General features: G+C 45.4%; 1 protein-coding gene and 1 long non-coding RNA gene across 2 annotated transcripts; one reads left to right on the forward strand and one right to left on the reverse strand.

The window, feature by feature from the left end:
- Nucleotides 1-836: 836 nt before the first annotated feature.
- On the forward strand, nucleotides 837-10,020 carry LOC146189111 (uncharacterized). The gene is made up of 5 exons (XM_084605177.1): nucleotides 837-956; nucleotides 4,838-4,989; nucleotides 5,610-5,677; nucleotides 7,040-7,117; nucleotides 9,884-10,020. The coding sequence occupies exons 1-5, from the start codon at nucleotides 837-839 to the stop codon at nucleotides 10,018-10,020; spliced, it is 555 nt and encodes a 184-aa protein (XP_084461303.1).
- A 7,785-nt stretch (nucleotides 10,021-17,805) lies between these two features.
- On the reverse strand, nucleotides 17,806-19,346 carry LOC146189112 (uncharacterized). Its single transcript, XR_014707723.1, has 3 exons — nucleotides 19,303-19,346; nucleotides 19,097-19,169; nucleotides 17,806-17,952 (listed from the first exon to the last, which is right to left on the reverse strand). It is a non-coding gene; the product is annotated as an uncharacterized LOC146189112 (long non-coding RNA).
- Between the last annotated feature and the right edge of the window lie 31 nt (nucleotides 19,347-19,377).

Genomic DNA, 19,377 nt, shown 5'->3' on the forward strand with positions numbered 1-19,377 from the left:
TTACATTCCACAGCATCTTTTCCCATAAAATGCAATTCTCAGGTGAATTCTTGACCTCCAAAATTTATCCTCATATGCTCTACACTCACAGCAAACCGCAGTCTAAATGATATAGTCTCCTGTCACCGCTCGCGAAACCCAGCCTCTTGACCTAATTGTGGCACCACGTTGATCTCATTTCCTTCAGCTGCGCCAGACATTTGCAGCGCTTTACTTTAGAACTACGTGTTGTTGTCTGCAACGAAGCAGGTTTTTTTTTTGTTTTTTTGCAGCACCTGCACAAGGCTTAGTTCTGTTGAGTCCAAGGCTTGCGAACCCCAATTATTCCCATTCCAGCCATGGATCTGCGCCGTTGGACAACTGTACTGGCCGCAATACAAGGTGTTTCTTTCGCTCTCGCATCTGCTCGTGCAGGAGATGCGGTAATAACTGACTTACTGGCATTTTTGGGGTGCCTGTTATCTTCTCAGATAAGCACAAAATCGGAGAAAATGTTTTCCCCGCTGGGTTTCCAAGGTCCTATCTCTACTATTTGGGCTTTCAGGACAGAAGGTTGACGACCTATACAGTTCGAGCTTATCTCCCAGTGCGAGGTCAAAAAGTTATCGAGCTATAGTGGGTGGCATTTAGAAGAAAGCGTTCCTCCGCAATTTAGTAAAACGAATGGCTTGTTTTCGGCGTGCCTGCCATCGCGCGCCCTATGGCCTCTGTCTCTTCTGTGGTAGTTAACAGTCTTCCTTCTTTTCTTCCCGCCCCCCAAGAATAAAGCCAGCCAGTATAAAACAGCGCCGAACCTATGAAAAACTCACAGGTTTGTTTTCGAGAACATCTGCACGATGCGTGGTTTCTTCACACTCTTACTGGTCGCGCTTTGTGCGACCACTGGGGTCCTGGGCAAGTTGGGACGGCCGAACGGACCGCAGAAGCTCCAACGGCATGAAATAGACACGTTTCAGGTATGCATTTTGTGTTTGTACCTTGTGGGCAGTCAATGACCCGCTCAAGATTCTGATGTGGTGACCAACAGTGTAAATTTAAATCATTCTTGATGGACGTGCCAAAAAACATCAAAAACTTTTATAATTTAAACAAACTGGGACAAGGAACGTTTAAGCTCGGCCTCTCGCTATGGCGCAACATCGCTAACCAAGCCGCTTTCAGTCGCGTATATCCTTGCAGAAAATGTGTGTCTATTCTCTATATATTGGTGTCTATATAATCTCTAGGTACTCCTTAAAGTATAGTAATAAGCTACCACAAAAGGCAAAAGGCCACCCGACATAGATACAAATATCCAGTTTAACAAGCTGTATGAATGTGAATGCGTGGACTAGGGCAGCGTATTCCTGACTCGGAATGCAAGGGTCGTATAGAGGTCAATTTCTTTCATCGTCTAATGTGAAACGAGAAGACGTAGTTGGCAGATTTGATCAAATTGGCCACGTCAAGTGGTCACGTGACGTCGTATTACTCTACAGCCAATAAGTGCCCGGCAGTATCAGCTTCCAGCCATCACCTTCCAGAGCCATGCCCATCATTTTCACCCACAGCACCGAGACGCACAACGCCGACGCCGCATTTTCTAAAGTGCGAGCATTTTCTTCACAGCAATCGCCTTAAAACGACAACAAGCATGTTTGGACAACTGACACGTAGAGTACAAACAAGGCGAGAGCGCAGCAAATGATTGGTGACTAGTGTGATTGTATCAATGGCCCATTTATTATACAGAAATAATGAATGACTCAGAGAGATACGATGAAACGGGGATATACAGTTCATTGTGCTTGCTTCCTTCAAGAAGAAAATAGTTTATGGCTTGCTTGCTTTCTGTCAGTACGAAGCATTTTCTATCGCTTCAGTCGTATCGAAGTTCGTTTCATGCATTTTGTTGGTTTGTTCGCCTGACACGAGACCTTAGATAACTAAGCTCCTTATTTCTAAACAGAGAAGTTTACTTAACGTCTAGTTGGCAAGAAAAGAGACACTATGTCCTAGTTTGTGCTCTAATGATTTTCGTTTTAAAGCGACAACGTTTAAAGACACCGTTCTCCTAAAATTCAGGTTGTCGACGTCGCCTTTGTCAGCTTTGTGAACGAAGAATCACGAGCTTGCCCTTGGTAGATGACATGGGCGGGCCTTACTGGCCGGCAAGTTGTGTCCCGTGACGAGACCATATAACGTGACCAATTTGGCCGCGGTTGCCTGGGCAGCACCTTTTAGATGTAAGGGCGAGATTAGAAGCAGCGCTTTGGGAACTGTAGGATCCCGACTGAGACGGCTACTCTTATAACAACTTCGTTACACGAGAGTTTTCTTTCAACAGCAGCTCAGTTAGTGGTCAACTGAACTGAACGACAGTTAAGGTTGTTGCACGGCAATGTCCAACTGTAGTTGAGATCTCAACGACAGTTCAGTTCAACTGAGGTCGCAGCTGTACTGTTGAACTGACAAAATGGATGAGAGCGAACGCGTCTCATCCACCGAGTCGGCGGCGTATCGAACTGGCGGGCGTTCTCAAAATCACACGGAAGATTGTTGCCCGGTCTGGTGTATGTGCCAACCAGCAGCTTTACCTGATCAAATGAGTATTAACACTGAAGGGCGCGAAGCGGCAGCAAAAAAAAAAAAAAAAAAAAAAAAAGATGACTAACAGATGAAGCCTGACGTCCCTCAAATGGATTGTTTTGGCTATGTGTCGAACTCAGCAGTCGCGTAATCGAGAGAGAAAACGTGCGCCGAACTTGTAAAGAAATTACACAGTGCTTGAAGCTATTGTTTAAACATCGTTAAGGTAAAAACGAAAGCATTTTTAATCATAAATTTCTCGTACGTGGCGTCATCACATGATTCCAATACTGAGTTTTGCGAGACGTTCCGCGTAACCAACGTTTATAGATCCCATTTTCATCCAGACCTGCCGATATATAGGTAACCATGACATGCTTCTTTTTCTACCACTCGATTAAAGTTCACTCAGCTGATTTACCCGGTATCTTCCGCATGTCACTTTGTGTCGTGCCACTGCATGCAACTGTGCTGTTTGTTTGTTTTTAGAATTTTGCCGTTCTTGATTTAGACAGATGAACAATAGATGATTAGGACATATGTTAGGAAATTCATCATACCTGACAGAACATGCCGCCCGCTAAATTTTGAGCATTTTGTTGATTGCATGTTAATAATATCCCCTTCCCAGACGTGTGTGTTGCATACCCTCAATGTTCGCAACAATTTGTCTCTCCGAGGTACCGTTATCGCCCAATTTCAAGACAAACAGCCATTGGGCTGCGGCGAGAAGTGTCACTCCTCCCAGTTATGCCGGTGCGAGCTGAAATAATACGACTCAAAACGCATTATAATAAGGTTGCTCACTCCAAACGCATTTTTAAAAATATTGCTGAAAGACACCACCTAAACTTTGACTAATTATTTTCGAAATTTTGCGCTCGAGTTATAACGTCCGGCAGCGCATGATCTTCGAATAAAACTTCTTGGACAGTGCCGGCGCCCAGATGAACTGCTGGGTAACATGTGCAATACAGCCGAGAATGCGTAGACCCTCACACAGAAAGACAGTATATTTGTACAAAAATAAATAAATAAATGCGCACAGCTACAGCAGCGTTGGCAACGGTGCCGTTTCGGCGAGCGGCCGGCGTGCGCCGGGCGCCGCGGAAGAGTTAGCGGTGGCCCCGGCAGGCCAGCTGTGCACCGTGCGACGTCACTCCCTCCTGGCGTAGCCCCAGCACCCGAAGCCTCTCCACTTGTGGTATTGGCGCACCTTTAAGGAAAAGATCGATCTCTGGAGGCTGTTTTCTCTTTCCATGCTGTTCTTGCTTTAACCAAGAGTTCGGACTTCGCTGCGCAGGTTAGCCCGCCAGCGGCGGCGTACGTCTGGACCACGTCGATGGCTTCCTGAAGCGCGTCTTGCGCATCGTCGTCAGAGCCCCCCGTGACCCAGATTGCGACGTCATCCGCGTAGAGAGCATGACGAACCCGGGGGATGTTATCTAGCAGAGGTGGCACTTTTGCCATCGGCATATTGAAAAGAGTCGGAGAGAAGACTGAGCCCTATGGCGTCCCTGCGCCTGTAAGAGCGATATTGTCGGAGCGTAGTTCGCCTAGTCCTATGGTGGCCGTGCGGTCCGTCAGAAGTGCTCTGACGTAGTTGTACATCCTATTCCCACAATGGGACGATGCCAAGTTGTCAAGGATGAGGTCATGTGCAACGTTATTGAAAGCGCCTTTTAAGTCGAGCGCAAGTATCGCCCTCGTTTGCAACTTGCTGGGATGGTCCATTACTTCCTCCTTCAGTTGCAGCAGGACAACCTGCAAGATCAGCAACGACTGATCGAGCGGGCGCGCGGGATAGCAGCAGCTGCTGGCATCCTGGACTGAGTAGGTCGCCTGAAATGGACACGACCACCTAATCACCAGTTCCTAGTTATTGGGTTTAAATAAATGTTTTTTCCTCCTCCTCCCTCCCGGCGCATACGCAGCTGGCGCAGCGGCTCTCCTGAGTCACCCGCACAGCGGAGGAGTCAGCGGTGGCTCCGAAGCTGCTCTCCAGCTGTGCTCCGCGTGACGTCACTCACTCTTCGTGCATGCGCACCTTGGCTCATCGAGGGCTCCACGAAAAGGCTCACCAACTAGCATAGTATTGCTTCCGCACCAATATCTTCAACCGTGCCACAATGAGCGCCATATTTCATTTTCACCCTTACTCGTATCAATGCATCCCAGACATTTATTGATTCATGTTTTCATGAGTCAAAAAGTATTCGCATTACACTGCTCACTAAACATATAGGGTTAACGTGAATCTGCACCGCAGGTGATACTGAACTACAAATCCGCCGTGGCCATAGCCGACTCTGACAACAACGCCATAGTGCAGTGCCTCTCAGCAAAGAGAACTGAGGTCGATCCGGAGGCACTGACGGCAACATACGTCTGGACCCTCCACGAGATGGACAGTTTACCCAAGTATGTTTGATGTTTACGAATCGAGTCACTTTTGTTGTATCTTTTTGTCATCAATAACTGTATCGATGAAACTGTGTTTTCAGCATGGCGTCAGTGCCAGTTTTCAAGTCGGCCCCACCTGCTGGCGCTTTTTACCCGTGGAGCTGCAGCATTTTTAAAAATAGCCAAAACGTGCGCACTATCGGAATAGTGCTTCCCGTGGTCATGCGACCCCCCTGTGATAGAGAAATTGATAGATGTCGTCCCATTTTCTCGCTACTGCAGCGACCTGACTAAAGGTGCTCCGCACTCTTGTCTCCATACGACATAATCAGAATGGTTTCCATTCATGGGTCCCGTGTTCAAAGAGAAATACAGTAAAATCAACGTTTACAGTGATTTCTTTCAAAATCAGTCCGGTGCTCAAACATCACGATAAAAGTAGCATTTTGCTGGGTGCTGTATAATCATATATGACCCCGAATTATTGTAAAATGTTCACTCAGCTCCATTCCTTGTGGAAGATTGTTGTGATTACGCACATTATTGAGCGGGAAAATGATGCACTTAATATGGATGTGAATAAACGGCATAGACGCTGGGCGTGGTAATACAGCGCCAAATTTCATTATTTTCTGCAGGAAAGAAATAACCTTCCGTGTCAGGCCTGGCGAGAAACCAGGAACATTGGACATGACCGTGGGAGACGGTGAGTAGTTAGTTTCAGTCCTGCCGCTTGGAAGCAAATATAAGGCATCAAACAACAAACATGATTGACATGCTTGACATGCTTGTACACAACAGAGGAGGGGGATGGAGAGGCGTGTATACAGTTCTCTTTCCTAGAGCCCCATATTGCACCTTTGAGCTCTTAAACATACATACATACATACATACATACATACATACATACATACATACATACATACATACATACATACATACATACATACATACATACATACATACATACATACATACATACATACATACGTACGTACGTACGTACGTACATACATACATACATACGTACGTACATACATACATACACACATACATGCATACATACATACATACATACATACATACATACATACATACATACATACATACATACATACATACATACATACATACATACATACATACATACATACATACATACATACATACATACATACATACATACATGCATGCATACATACATACATACATACATACATACATACATACATACATACATACATACATACATACATACATACATACATACATACATACATACATACATACATACATACATGCATACATACATACATGCATACATACATACATACATACATACATACATACATACATACATACATACATACATACATACATACATACATACATACATACATACATACATACATACATACATACATGCATGCATACATACATACATACATACATGCATACATACATACATACATGCATACATACATACATACATACATACATACATACATACATACATACATACATACATACATACATACATACATACATACATACATACATACATACATACATACATACATACATACATACATACATACATACATACATACCGTCTTTGCCAAAAGTAACCAGGCGGCGAGTTTCGCTTCTAGGTCGGGCAGCAGAGAATTCGTACCACTTCTGAAGCTGTAAATACGTGCAAAGTAAGGACGAGTTCCTGCCCTCACTTATTAACAAGTTGTGATCCTCTGGGAAGCCATGTTAGCTTTAGAATTCAAGCGAGAAGCAAAAAAAACATGCAACCTGGTTACTTTTGGCAAAGACGGTACATGCATACATACCTGAGTCTGTGCGTTTCTGTCACAGTCGGTTTACCTGTTTCCGTTCTGCCTCTCAGAGAAAGGAATCATGAAAGCATGTTTAAGGGAACGAGGAAATGGAATATGGTGTAGTTCCTCACAGCGGCATGCCTGATGCCCTTAGTAAGTTTGGAATCGTTGCGTAAAAATAAGCGCGTACTTCATCGAGTAGTATGTACACGAGTGAATTCTGAGTTTATTTCCTGCAGATCCGACACCCAAGGAGGCCATAATGTACTACGCTGACGACAACTGCATCGTGATGGACGTGGAAGACACCGACCATCGTAAGTCTATATGGAGAACGGAGAAATCAATGTCTCTTAAAATGATTGAGCAATCATAACAGAGTGACAGTTGCTGAAATGGAAAAATATCACCTCATTGTTTGCGAGTAATAAACTGGGAGCAATTAGGAGCATTGAAAGAGGAAGATAGCGCAGGAATTGATTACAGACTGACTGGAAAATTAGTGTTCTAAACTAGCGCATTGGGCATATCACTTCGTCAGAATGGGTCTTAACGATGGCAGTAGAGGCTGACATGGATAGGCATTAGGAGAATGATGTCTGAAATTTATGACAGATGCGATTTCTGCAGACTTAATGCAATCAAATATACAGTCACGGTAAATAATATACGGCCCAATGGGTTTGTTCCCATTACTGCAGTGGATTTTGTTTTGCGTCCTGAACGGCATGAATATCTCAGACTCACGCCTCGTGTCTTAAGTCTCCACAATCTTTGGACTGCCAGGTGTACAAGATAGCTCGCTAAACGGGTTTGAAGAAAAATACTCGTTCCGGGTACTTTCTACTGGGGATATTGGGCGCGAAGGCATACTGTGGCGCCACCTCTCGGCAGCCCCGCATGACGCACTAAGTGGGATAACGCGCGTTGAACTGCTCCTGTGCAATCGTTTCTTATGCAGTTTAGTTGAGCGCTAGTGCTGCATTCACATATTTATTATTTGCACTTCGATTTGGACGTGCTTAAGCTTAATTTGGGGTATTAGGCCAATTTATTCAGCAGGACCGCACTTCCTTCTGTTTTTTTTTTTTTTTGCGCAAAAAACATGTCACAAAAGGAACGAGGTAGACTGGATAAAGCGAAAGCGTATCCTGCCTCCGCGTATCCGCTATCCTGCGAAAGCGTACTCAACAGCACTTCATCGAGTCAGCTAACTGCCGAAGAGTGGGCCCGGCCGATAAGCTTACTTGGACGAGTACGCGGACTGGACAGCGTTGTTTTTGCGATTCAAGGAGAATCTGAAGCGTCCACACAACCGGTCAGGAGGAAGTTACCAGTGAATCTGAATATTAAAACTTATTTGCTTGAGGAAGCTCCGGTATCGCTCAAGAGGAAAGTATACAACAGTTGCATCTTACCTGCACTCACCTATGGGGCTGGAACGTGGAGGCTAACCAAGAGAGTTCTACTTAAGTTGAGGACAATGCAGAGGGCTATGGAACGAAAAATGGTAGGGGTAACATTAAGAGATAGAAAGCGTGCGGATTGGGTCAGAGAAATAACTCAAGTTGCGGACAATCTAGTGCAAATCAAGAAGACGAAAAGGGCATGAGCAGGACACCTAGTGCGAAGAGAGGATAACCGATGGTCGCTTGGGGTAACAAACTGGATTCCAAGGGAAGGAAAGCGTGGCAGGGGGCGGCAGAAAGTTAGGTGGGCAGATGAGGTTAAGAAGTTCGCAGGGGTCAAGTGGATGCAGCTAGCACCGAACCGGGTTAATTGGAGAAATATGAGAGAGGCCTTCGCCCTGCAGTGGGTATAGTCAGGCTGATGATGATGATGATCAGGAAGCAGCAGAGCTGCCAGGCGCCTGACCGAGGCTGACCGCCTTCAAATAGCACCGGCGGAAGCGGTGCCGTTCACCTGCTTCCTTGAACATATTAGAACAAACAAGTTAGATTGTGGGGAAGACGTGGTTTAATTTTTATAGCTAGCGCGAAAAAAGGCTTCCAACGCAGCGAATTCTTGCGCACTGACTACCGTCTTTGGCAATCATGGTTCGGGCGCTCATACGCAGAGTAGCTTTGCTAATGCTTACCTCAGCATACCACAACATGTAATGCTCTATTCCCATTTATTCATGCACTCTGACATTTTAAAATACATCAGGACTGCAGACGCTGTCTGAGACTACTCATCATGCGTAGCGCTTGCCGTGGCTGTAGAATCTATCGTTCACTTCTGTGAAACTTCTGTGCCGATGAATTCATTCAGAGGAATGAGAACTTAGCGTACTGCACAGTGAAGGCAGCATCTTTTCCATCTTGCCAGCAATACGTGTTCGTTAGCTTCACAAGTGATAAGCGCAAATTAAAACGCGCGCGCCGTTACATCTTCCGCTATTCACCGAACTGTTCATCGCGGACTCCATGGACGAAATCTTTCTCGCTGAAATATCTGCTGCATATGTGAGAATGACCACTCGCTTATCCATTCAAATTTGAATAAGGAAGATTCCGTGAGCGTATTTCTCGGGTAGCAATGGGAGCTCGCGCCGATGTTCTGGCGCATACGTCCGGATACAGAGCAATAATGGGCCGTAGACTTCAGCAACCTCAGCAGTGACGCAAAATCAAAAGTGAAATGCTTGCACTCGTCATCAAGCAGATCTGCAAAAAAAAACGTGACTATTAGCGTTTAAAATGCGCAAATTCAATCAAGTGTCGGCTACAGAAGCAGTAAAAGGAGTCACGTGATCCCACTTGCTTCCCTAGGTCAACGCTAGCGCCGTCCGCTTCAGTGTGAGACGCTCGCACCCAATATTTTTGAGGCTGACTTTAATGCTAACCAGATAAGTAATAGAACACGGAATTGGAATACGTGATGACTTCTTCATTCATTTCGGCGCACCATTATGAGTAGATTACAATCGTGGCGCTGCCATGACATCAAAACAGTTTAGACAAAACAGAAGAGGAGTCATAATTTGCAAACTCCTAGCTACGAATCCTTTCTCTTTTCGCTCTTTTTTTTTCCTCGCTAGTCGTGTATTGAATGCAATGACCTTGTCTTCGCACTTTCAGACTGCCTCCTCTGGCTGAGGCGGGAACTGAAGGACGCGGTGCCTCAGGTGTGCAGCGACTACTACTCCGACGTTTGCGGAGTCGTCGTCCCAGAACACAGCAGGGACGTCTGCAACGAGGATGAGGATGACGTTTAGCCGAAGACAACAGGAAGAGCATTCATTGTAGTTCAAACCAGCATTTCGCTGACAACGTTATATCATCATTTTTTCAAAGACAGCTGAAAAATAAATTTGGTGCTCAATCTGTCTGATGAAGCTCGATCAAGCCACAGCAGTGAGAAACAAGGTGTATTCCAAAAGCAAGCGTGGCACGGGACTATATCCGAGAAGGCTCGCGCGCAGTCCCCCAATATAGGTACATCAAGAAGGCATAATTCACAAACCCGGCAAATTTCTCTTAAAATTTGTTTCACCTATGGCTCTTTGTAGCTGTCTAGCCTTCTGTAGTTGTGTTTTAGCAGGTTTTCGTACTGCTTAAGAATAAACCTTGCTTGCTGGGAAATTTTGACTACAAATAGAAATGTTTTCCTCCCATTCCTTCTTTCAAGCGTTTTATGTGAAGACGCATGGCCGCAGTCAACGGAGCCTTCGACGGCGTCGTGCATTTTAAAAAGCAGTCAATTGGGTAACTATCAAGAGAAGTATTTGCCTAACAGATTTTTAGGTATAATTACGAGGGAGCCAACAGAGCGGAACTCTGCTTTGCTCATGAGTTTGGATTCTCCTCCTCATACAGGGGCCTCTGCCTGTCCAGGAAACTAGTCAAAGCTCCATATGATATGGACGTGCACACAATTTGACAAAAAAATCACGGGCCATTGAAATGAAGACACATGGGAGACTCTGATGTAAAACTCGGACTCATATAAACAAACATTCTAAAAGGCACCTAAGGCTCCTTTAGAGTGATAAGGCGAGAGCCTTTGGGGCTATGTATTACAGTGTTAGTTTGACAGAACTGTTATTTTAGGCATACTTTGAGGAAATTTCTTTACTCGCCTTGCCGTTGTCTGATAGGAAAAGAACTTGACACCCTAAAGTACCGCATCTCAAGGTGACACAACACCCATCAACCTATCATCCTCCATCCAACGCCCCCGACAAGGCCCTCTCCCAGGGGAGAGAGCTTTTATTCTGGGCGAAAGTCCTACCCGCACAAGGGTCATGGCGCGCCATGCAGGCGGTCATGATAACGGGGCTGTAGCCCGCTCCTCCCACGTGGAGTTCCCTTCGCGGCACGCGTACCGGTAGGGCGAGGTGCACCTGCAGATGACAGAGGGTGAAAGAGCAACTTCTTTGTTGCCGGAATCGAGGTCAGGGGCTCCACTCGGCGGCGATGGTGAGAGCTCGTTGCGCCACTTGTCTTTAGACTTTCCGGCTGATCGCGTGCGACTATCTCCTCCTCCGTTGTCGTCACGCGTCCACTAGCTGCTATGTCCTTCCCCCTGTTATATCTTCCACCATGGCACAGTGGCGCCCCTTAAATTGCCATGGGGATGGCAGGCTCGATAGACAAGGAGAATTACAATCTGTTTCTCGCAGGCCTGTCATGGAGTATAACTCCATGCTTGCTGAGCCACCCAAGAGACGTTGAAGATGCTTTTCAGGACGTCTTCCTTTCACTTATGCCTACGTTGAAAAAGAAGTAAAAACACTTCATTAACAGCCGATTACAGTGCAGGAAATAGAAAAGGTTATTGATGACTTGGCTGTACGTAGAGCACCTGGACCTGATCGCCTAGATGCCGCCTTCTAAAAAACTTTCAAAGCTTTGATAGCGCCGATACTTCTTGGAGTGTTCCTTGAATGTTATGATCAGAACCGGGTTCCCCTGTCATTCACAGTGGCGCATGTTGTGTTTATACCCAAAACTGATGACCCAAATAAACGCTTCTTGGCGGGTTCCTATCGCCCAATAAATCTTGCCAACGTAGATTATAAAATATTTATGAAGGTATTAGCAAAGAGACTTCGGAGAGTTGTAACAACATTGTTAGGAATGTATCAGAGTTGTGGCACCAAAAAACGGAGTATTGCAACTAACGTGCACTTGGCAAAAAAGTGTGCTTGAATGCTGTGACGCAATTGATGACCACGTGGCTATCAAGCAGCTCGATCTAGCAAAAGGTTTCGATCGGGTCTCGCATGAGGTCCTCTTTCGCTTTTTAGAGCACTCGAACGCTGGACGGGCAATATTAGCAGTTAGAATGGTGTATACCAATTTTCACAACACGTATTATTGTCAATGGTGAAGTTGCTGATAGTCTTAGCATTTGCTCTTCTGTGAGGTAGGGCTGCCCACTTTCGCTCTTCTTATTTGCTGCTCACCTTGAGCCACTCTGCTTGTCAAGCGCTTATAAGGATCGCATCACAGAATCTAGGCTACAAGTGGCACAGGTTAAAATACTAGATTGCCCAGATGATACTGCCGTCTTTTGCTCAGACAGAGAGGCCATTAAACAAGCCCCGACTCTTGTTGAACAATATTGTGAATTTACAGGAGCCCATATCCCCATGCAGGGTGCCTTGCATTGAAATCTCCCATAATTACTAATGGATGTTTCCCTCTGACTTGCTCTGCTTTTCGGAGCAGGGTCCTGAATCTGGCCTTACTTTGCCTCGATGAGCTATAAATATTGAGGTCCACCTCAATATTTACAATAGTTTTTTATTAACGCGAAAGCGTTATTTGCTTTGTTCACAGATTTCTGTCCGCAGACCGCGTCCGCAAACTCGTGTCCGCAGCAGTTGTGAGTGATTGAGAAGTGGTAGAGGCTAATTAGCGGTGTCGATCGATAGAGGGTGACGTAATCTTGTGTCCGAAGTAATATTTAGGTCAATAAGGTAATTAGGTAATGAATTAAATGCAAAAAATGAAACAGTAAAGACTGAAAGGGTGTCAGCGAAAGACTAAAGTAGTTAACTAAGGCAGTCAATTAGGGTCACGTCAAAGATGGGACGTCACGCAACCGGTAGTAGAGCCGGAAAAGGGCATAGGAAGAGAGTGGCGCGCAGTTTGAAAGCATCGAAGACTAAAATGAATAAACAAAGAGAAATAATGTGACGTAGAGGATGTGACATCACGCAACCGGAAGTAGAGCCGAAAAAGGGCTTAGGAAGGGATGGGCGCGCAATTTGAAAGTACCAAAGACTAAAATGGGTAAACAAGAAGTGAATTAAGCAACTAGAAGCAACCAGAAGCAACCAACAGCTACATCCGTATTTTGGCATTACTGCACTGCAGACTCTGCTGTGCTCTAATTTTTTTATATATAATGTTAATATTGTTGTCATTATTATTATTATATAAATTTATTTTCAAGTTACTGGCTCTAGGACTGGTTCCCAAGATAATCTCCACAAAAGCATTTTCTATCTCTCGCGATCCGAGGTCGTGTTCCACTGCTGCCATACTTCTTTTAACTAAAGTTGTCACCGCCGCCCTCTCCCCCGTATTGCTGTGGAATACTTGGTATCCCATCAGTTTAACCGGGCATCCGGTTTCCTGAAGTGCTAATGCGAGAGGCACATGTTCTACCGTAGTGAGAAACTGCTGCAGCACCGGCAATTTCCTTCGGAATCCGCGACAGTTCCTCTGCCATGTCTCTTACTTAGCCTTGCGAGCCATGTTTTGCTAGCAAGGGTCTGCTCGATGTTCTGCTGTCATACGTTGATGGCGAGCAGCTCGTTTCAGAGCACTTGAGACTCCTCTGCTTTCTTTTGCACTGCCCCCACAAGCGTCTGGAGTTGGGAGGTGATTTATTTAGTCGGGCGGCCATCGATTCAAGTGCCCCCTCAATTCGGGTCCCTCTTTCGGCTACTGGCTTGCCCTCGGAGAGATCTTCGTGTACATTCCGTTTAACAATCGGACGGCTTGCCATTTCAATAATCATGATCATGCTATCCTGTTTAGCGTTCTGCGTACCGGGCATGATATTGAATTTAGTGGGTGTGACAGATTTGGACTGCTCCTGCTGTTGCAGATTTTGAATTTGAAATCAAAGGGTGTCCTGTGCTGTGCGATATCAGTGCAAGTTAAAGATCCACAAGGGGGAGAAATTACTCCATAGCCCTCCACTACGGCTCTTCTTTCTCTCTTTCCACTTTCATTCTACCTTCTTTCCTCCTACGGCGCGGTTCAGTGTCTACTTCGTTGACGGATGGTGGCTGGTCCTGGCCATGATGGGGCTGGGATAGATAGGTCACAGCTGCTTGCGGCGGAGGCTAGCCTGCCATCGAATTTTTATCTGTTGTAGGCTGTCATTGCACCCGCCACCTCTTAGGTAGTAGACGACGGCTGTTGCGGCACGCGTCTTTCTCTCCCTCTTCTTTCTCTTCCACCTTTACTTTCTCTCTTCTGTGATGGAGGCGAAACGAAGAGGCGTCCGTGTGCCCCGCCGGAGTGGTGCAGTGGTAAGACGCCCGACTACTGTGCCGGAGCACCCGGCTTCGAACCCGACCACGGCGGCTGCGTTTCGATGGAGGCGAAACGAAGACGCGTCCGTGTGCTGTGCGATGTCAGCGCACGTTCAAGATCCCCAGGTCGAAATTACTCCGTAGTTCTCCACTACGGCTCCTCTTTCTCTCTTTCCACTTTCACTCCCACCTACCTCCCTTCTCTTACGGCGCGGTTGAGGTGTCCAAAGAAAACAAGTGAGACAGTTACTGCGCCTATCCCTCCCTATAAAATCAATCAGTTCTCTCTTCTGTCCGCGCGAGGCAACGGAAGTGGCTCAGCTGCAGAGCCGTTAGCAGGCCCCTGCATTTTCTTTTCCTTCTTCCTACAGCCACAACAACATCAGTGTCCACTTCAAATAGGTTTCATCATCAGCCTGACTATACCCACTGCAGGGCGAAGGCCTCTCCCATATTTCTCCAATTAACCCGGTTCTGTGCTAGCTGCATCCACTTGACCCCTGCGAACTTCTTAACCTCATCCGCCCACCTAACTTTCTGCCGCCCCCTGCTACGCTTTCCTTCCCTTAGAATCCAGTTTGTTCCTCTCTTCGCACTACATGTTCTGCCCATGCCCATTTCTTCTTCTTAATTTCCATTAGAATGTCGGTAACTTGAGTTATTTCTCTGACCCACTTTACACGCTTCCTATCTCTTAATGTTACCCCTACCATTTTTCATTCCATAGCCCTCTGGGTTGTCCTCAACTTACGTAGAACTCTATTTGTTAGCCTCCACGTTTCAGCCCTATAGGTGAGTACAGGTAAGATGCAACTGTTGTATACTTGTTTATACTGTTGTAACTGTTGTATAACTGTTGTAATAGCACCGGACGCGATATTCGGAGGTCGTGGGTTCAGTTCCCAACATCGGCACGTTGTTTCTCCTTCTACTTTGTGTTTATTTATCTTTCCCCTAAAGAGATTACTGTACTAGTTTATTCGATTACCAAAGTAAAAATTTAAAAAAGACAAAGTACAATCCCGAATGCTTTCCTTGGCCTCGCCGACAGTTGGCTTCTTTCCTTCACATATATATATATATATATATATATATATATATATATATAGGATGCGAGAACATTTAACGTACTTGGCCGCTTAAAAAATAATAGAGCGAAGGGTACGCTTCATTTAAAGAAACATTTTATTAGACTCGACGTTTCGATCGGAGACCGATCTCTCCGATCATCGAAACGTCGAGTCTAATAAAATGTTTCTTTAAATGAAGCGTACCCTTCGCTCTATTATATATATATATATATATATATATATATATATATATATATATATATATATATATATATATATATATATATATATATATATATGAAGACCAAGCCGCAACAAAGGTGAAGCCGCGATGGGCGCACGAACAGGCAGTAAAGTGTTAAAAATAATCGTTGTCCTCCATCTCACCAACGTAGCTTGCTCATGTACTATGCAAGTAGATAATCTCGAATGGCGAGGAATGTTGGATACTAAAGGGAAAATCTCCAGAAAGCGCTATTTACCAGACACTTTGACCCTACCTTGTACGTATTACGGTTAGCGTTAGTGGGAGGCCGTGAAGCCGTCCGCCGCTTGTGCGCGCGCGCTGAGTGGTCCCCACGCGTGGAAGCTCACTGTGAGGGCTCGAGGTGGTCCCAGGTGTCTGCCAGCTAAGCGCATTCCTACCGCATCGGGACCATTACGCTGACGCGCTGCCGGTGGGCTGGCTCCATGTACTTCGGTAACGATAACGATAATACGGTACACGGTGCGCTAAAGGTGCCTTTTAATAATGGAGAGATTTAGCACTCCAGAGACGTACTAACGTGGATATATACCAGCTTACCGCGCGCCTCCCACGCAAGCCCAGTGACCGCACCTTGCCCCGTCCCTTACTACAAATTATCTCAGTAGAGAAATTTAGAATACCGGAGGCGTGATAAAGTACACGTATACTGGTTTACCGGACTTGCGGTGTCATGGATGGGGCACAGTGTGGACACTTCGCATGCGTAAGAGTGGCCCAGTAAACCAGTATACATCTAGCTAGTACGTCTCCGCTCTACAAACAAAGCCTCTGATAACTGTCACGTGAATCTCCGATGACTTCCAGAGAAGATATGGTCTCCCGGACGAAAGAGTGCCGCATCTAATTTTCAGTAGTATGCTCTCTTCGTAGAGGCGTCGTCTAGGCTGGCAACCCTGGAGGAGAAAGAAAGCGTAGCATTTAATACATATCCACAGGGCTCTAATATAAAAAGCGTCTCTCTCGAAAAGCAGAGTTTCTCGAAATTGTAAGCCCCATTTGCCTGTGAGCAAAGCACCTACTTATACCGATCGTGCTGATTTATATCTGTCCGACGCCTGCCTGAATTCAAAGCCTGTAAGTTTCGGCAAATGTACGCTCTCCCATCTCCTATATATTTGGTACCTGCCTACACATACGCAATAAAAGTTGAAATCACACCAGATCACTAGCCACACAGCGACGAACACCTCTAGCAGATGAGCAAGATTTTCTTCCCTCCGTTAAACGGGCCTGAATTAAAAGTTAGAGATATGGACGGCTCTTAAATGCAGAGGACAAGCTGTCAGGCTAGTTGGTTTTCCATAGTTTCTGCAGCGCGTAGCCGGACAAGGACAAAGACGTAAGACCTGTGCATCTTACCTGTTCCTACGTCATTGTCCTTGTCCGGCTACGCGCTGCAAAAACTATCCTAAATGCAGGAGGCATTGGTTTCGCGCTCGGAGGAGTTCATAAAGTCAAGTCATATCTGTTAGGTGCCTATTGCTTAGGAGAAATTGAGGGCCGTGGAAGAAGCAGCTGTGGCGTTTTGCTATCTATATGGCACGATATATAAATGCTGCATGCTGTACTTTTTTCTTTGTTTTTTGCATTTTTCTTTGTTCGTGTGAAGTATGCAACTTCCTTGCACAGTTTACCAACGCCGAACATCCGCTTGGAAATGATTCATCCAGGAATCCTGGGCGTCTGTCCGCCAGAGTCCACCACAGTTGCTGAAACCTCTAAAGCTCAGGTCTTTTCTCAAAATGTACCGTCATTATAAGTATTTTTCTTGCTGCCACATGATGTCATTAACACAATGAATGCCGTTTTTAACGAAGTTATCAGTTACTTGTCGAGTTGCTGTCCATCACTTGCCTCTAGCTGTACTATAAAAGGTTTATCTTTCTTTGTGTCTGTCGTTTAATGTTTATTCTGACAAATCACGTTGATTGTGAAGTTACTCGAGGCGTTGAGCCGCAAATCACTTCGGAGGCCATACAGGCAAAAAAAGGACACCGGAAGTATTTTAGGCATACCATGAGCCTGCTTCTCGTGACAATACTTCAGCATCGGAAGCCAAGAAGCTTTCAAAGTGACGTGTCTAATAACAAACATATACCGAAGTTGACTGTAGGGCTTACTGGTCAAGAACATCTATTTTACACTATGCGGGAACAAGAAATTTCCTTACTCTATGGGCCGGACTCGGTTTTCCTCAAGCTTCTTGAGCTGCCTGTCCTGGATGTAGAGGATGAGTGAGTCGAGGAGAGAAAAGAAGGACATGCCCAGCCATATACCCACGTAGCCGCCGAGGTAACCGAACACCTCGATGAACTGTAAAGAAACAACAGGAGATTAAAGGCCTGCAAGACTGACCGATCAACCTACAGACAGAAATAGCGGTCATGTACTGTGCGATGCACTGTAAGAAAACCCATGTGATCGAAATTAACCATACCCTTCCACTAAAGCGCCCCTCATGGTCTTTCCTCGCTTTGGGACCATAGAGTTCCTTACACTAACTAGAGGGAAAGCTGAGGGCGCTGCACTTCAGCTACCATGGGCGCGCTAAGAATCATGGGCCGGTGTGCTACTTGTTGCGGGACTCTCGGTTTTTCTCGGGTACGTGGAGTGGCGTTACTGCGATGTTTCTTTTTCGTCATCATCATCATCTGAAGGTGCGTACATAGGCCGCGAAAGCCATAGTAGCGAAGGCGCAAAAGCATACGGCGCCAATAAATGGTTTCTGTTTCCCGAAATACCACTAAAAACTTCCTTAAGTAATAACACAACCATAAATATTTTCATAACGCTTTTTTTATTTCAAAGTTTGTCTATTAAGTGCGAAATATTGGTATTTGTGCAGCTCAAAACTAAGCCAATAGGAGAAAGAGCCATCGCTTATATTAGATAAATATCACACCAACATGCTGTTTCTCTCTCTTTTTGCAATTTATAGTCACAATATTCAATCTTAGGACATTATTTACGGTAGAACAACGTTTATCTTTGCATTAGCTTTGGCCAAAAGTTGTATTTCTGCACTCGGTAGCTCTCCGGCCCATGATGCTTGAAGCGCCCATGATGGCTGAGCTGGCCGTCTGGAAACTCCATGTAAACTCCCATAGACGGCAGCACAGCTTTCCCTCTAGGTAAAAGTAAGAAACTTTATGTTTGGGACACTAAGTTCCATAAATCAATTAAGCCATGTAACAGTCGCGAAGGAGCTGTTCATGACATTGAAGCCAAACACATGCTTAGCATCCTATCGCCAGACAATGCCGAAAAATCAATCCAGTAATAAATAGCTTGCACGGTAGGTGGCAGAGTGATAAGTGTGTTGTAAGTTAGCCGCATTCGCACAAAGAGGAAATTCGCGGTTAAGCGGTCAGGTAAACACTTGATTTATAAGTCGCATTAAGGTATAACGTGTGCCAGTACACAAGCAAGTGTGACCGCACGTGGCGCCAGTGCTCACCGTAAACTTCTTGAGATGTTGAAGGATGGTGTGTTTCTCACTGGCAAACAGCAGGTTGATGGTGAACAACTGACTGTGAGTAAGAAATGGGAAGCACTTGAGTAAGTTTAGAGCAAAGGTCCTCTCCTAATGGATCTTTAAACGCAACTTGATTCTTCAGAGTTCCATGATGCCTAACTAAGCAATAAAGTTGGGAACTTCAGCACGTTTTTGGTGCCTTCAACTTGTGATGATAGCGAATAGATGCCATCAAGGGTTATACTTTTAATCAGTCTTTTCCT

Source organism: Amblyomma maculatum, chromosome 5, assembly GCF_055883805.1.
Source record: "Amblyomma maculatum isolate TAMU_Amacu chromosome 5, ASM5588380v1, whole genome shotgun sequence".
Classification (NCBI taxonomy): Eukaryota; Metazoa; Arthropoda; class Arachnida; order Ixodida; family Ixodidae; genus Amblyomma; species Amblyomma maculatum.

Bases quoted from the DNA above. Each gene is read 5' to 3' on its own strand.
- LOC146189111 (XM_084605177.1), top strand. From the start codon at position 837: ATGCGTGGTTTCTTCACACTCTTACTGGTCGCGCTTTGTGCGACCACT. The intron at 4,990-5,609 runs GTATGTTTGATG...TATTTTCTGCAG, and splicing joins GAGATGGACAGTTTACCCAA to GAAAGAAATAACCTTCCGTG. The intron at 5,678-7,039 runs GTGAGTAGTTAG...TATTTCCTGCAG, and splicing joins GGACATGACCGTGGGAGACG to ATCCGACACCCAAGGAGGCC.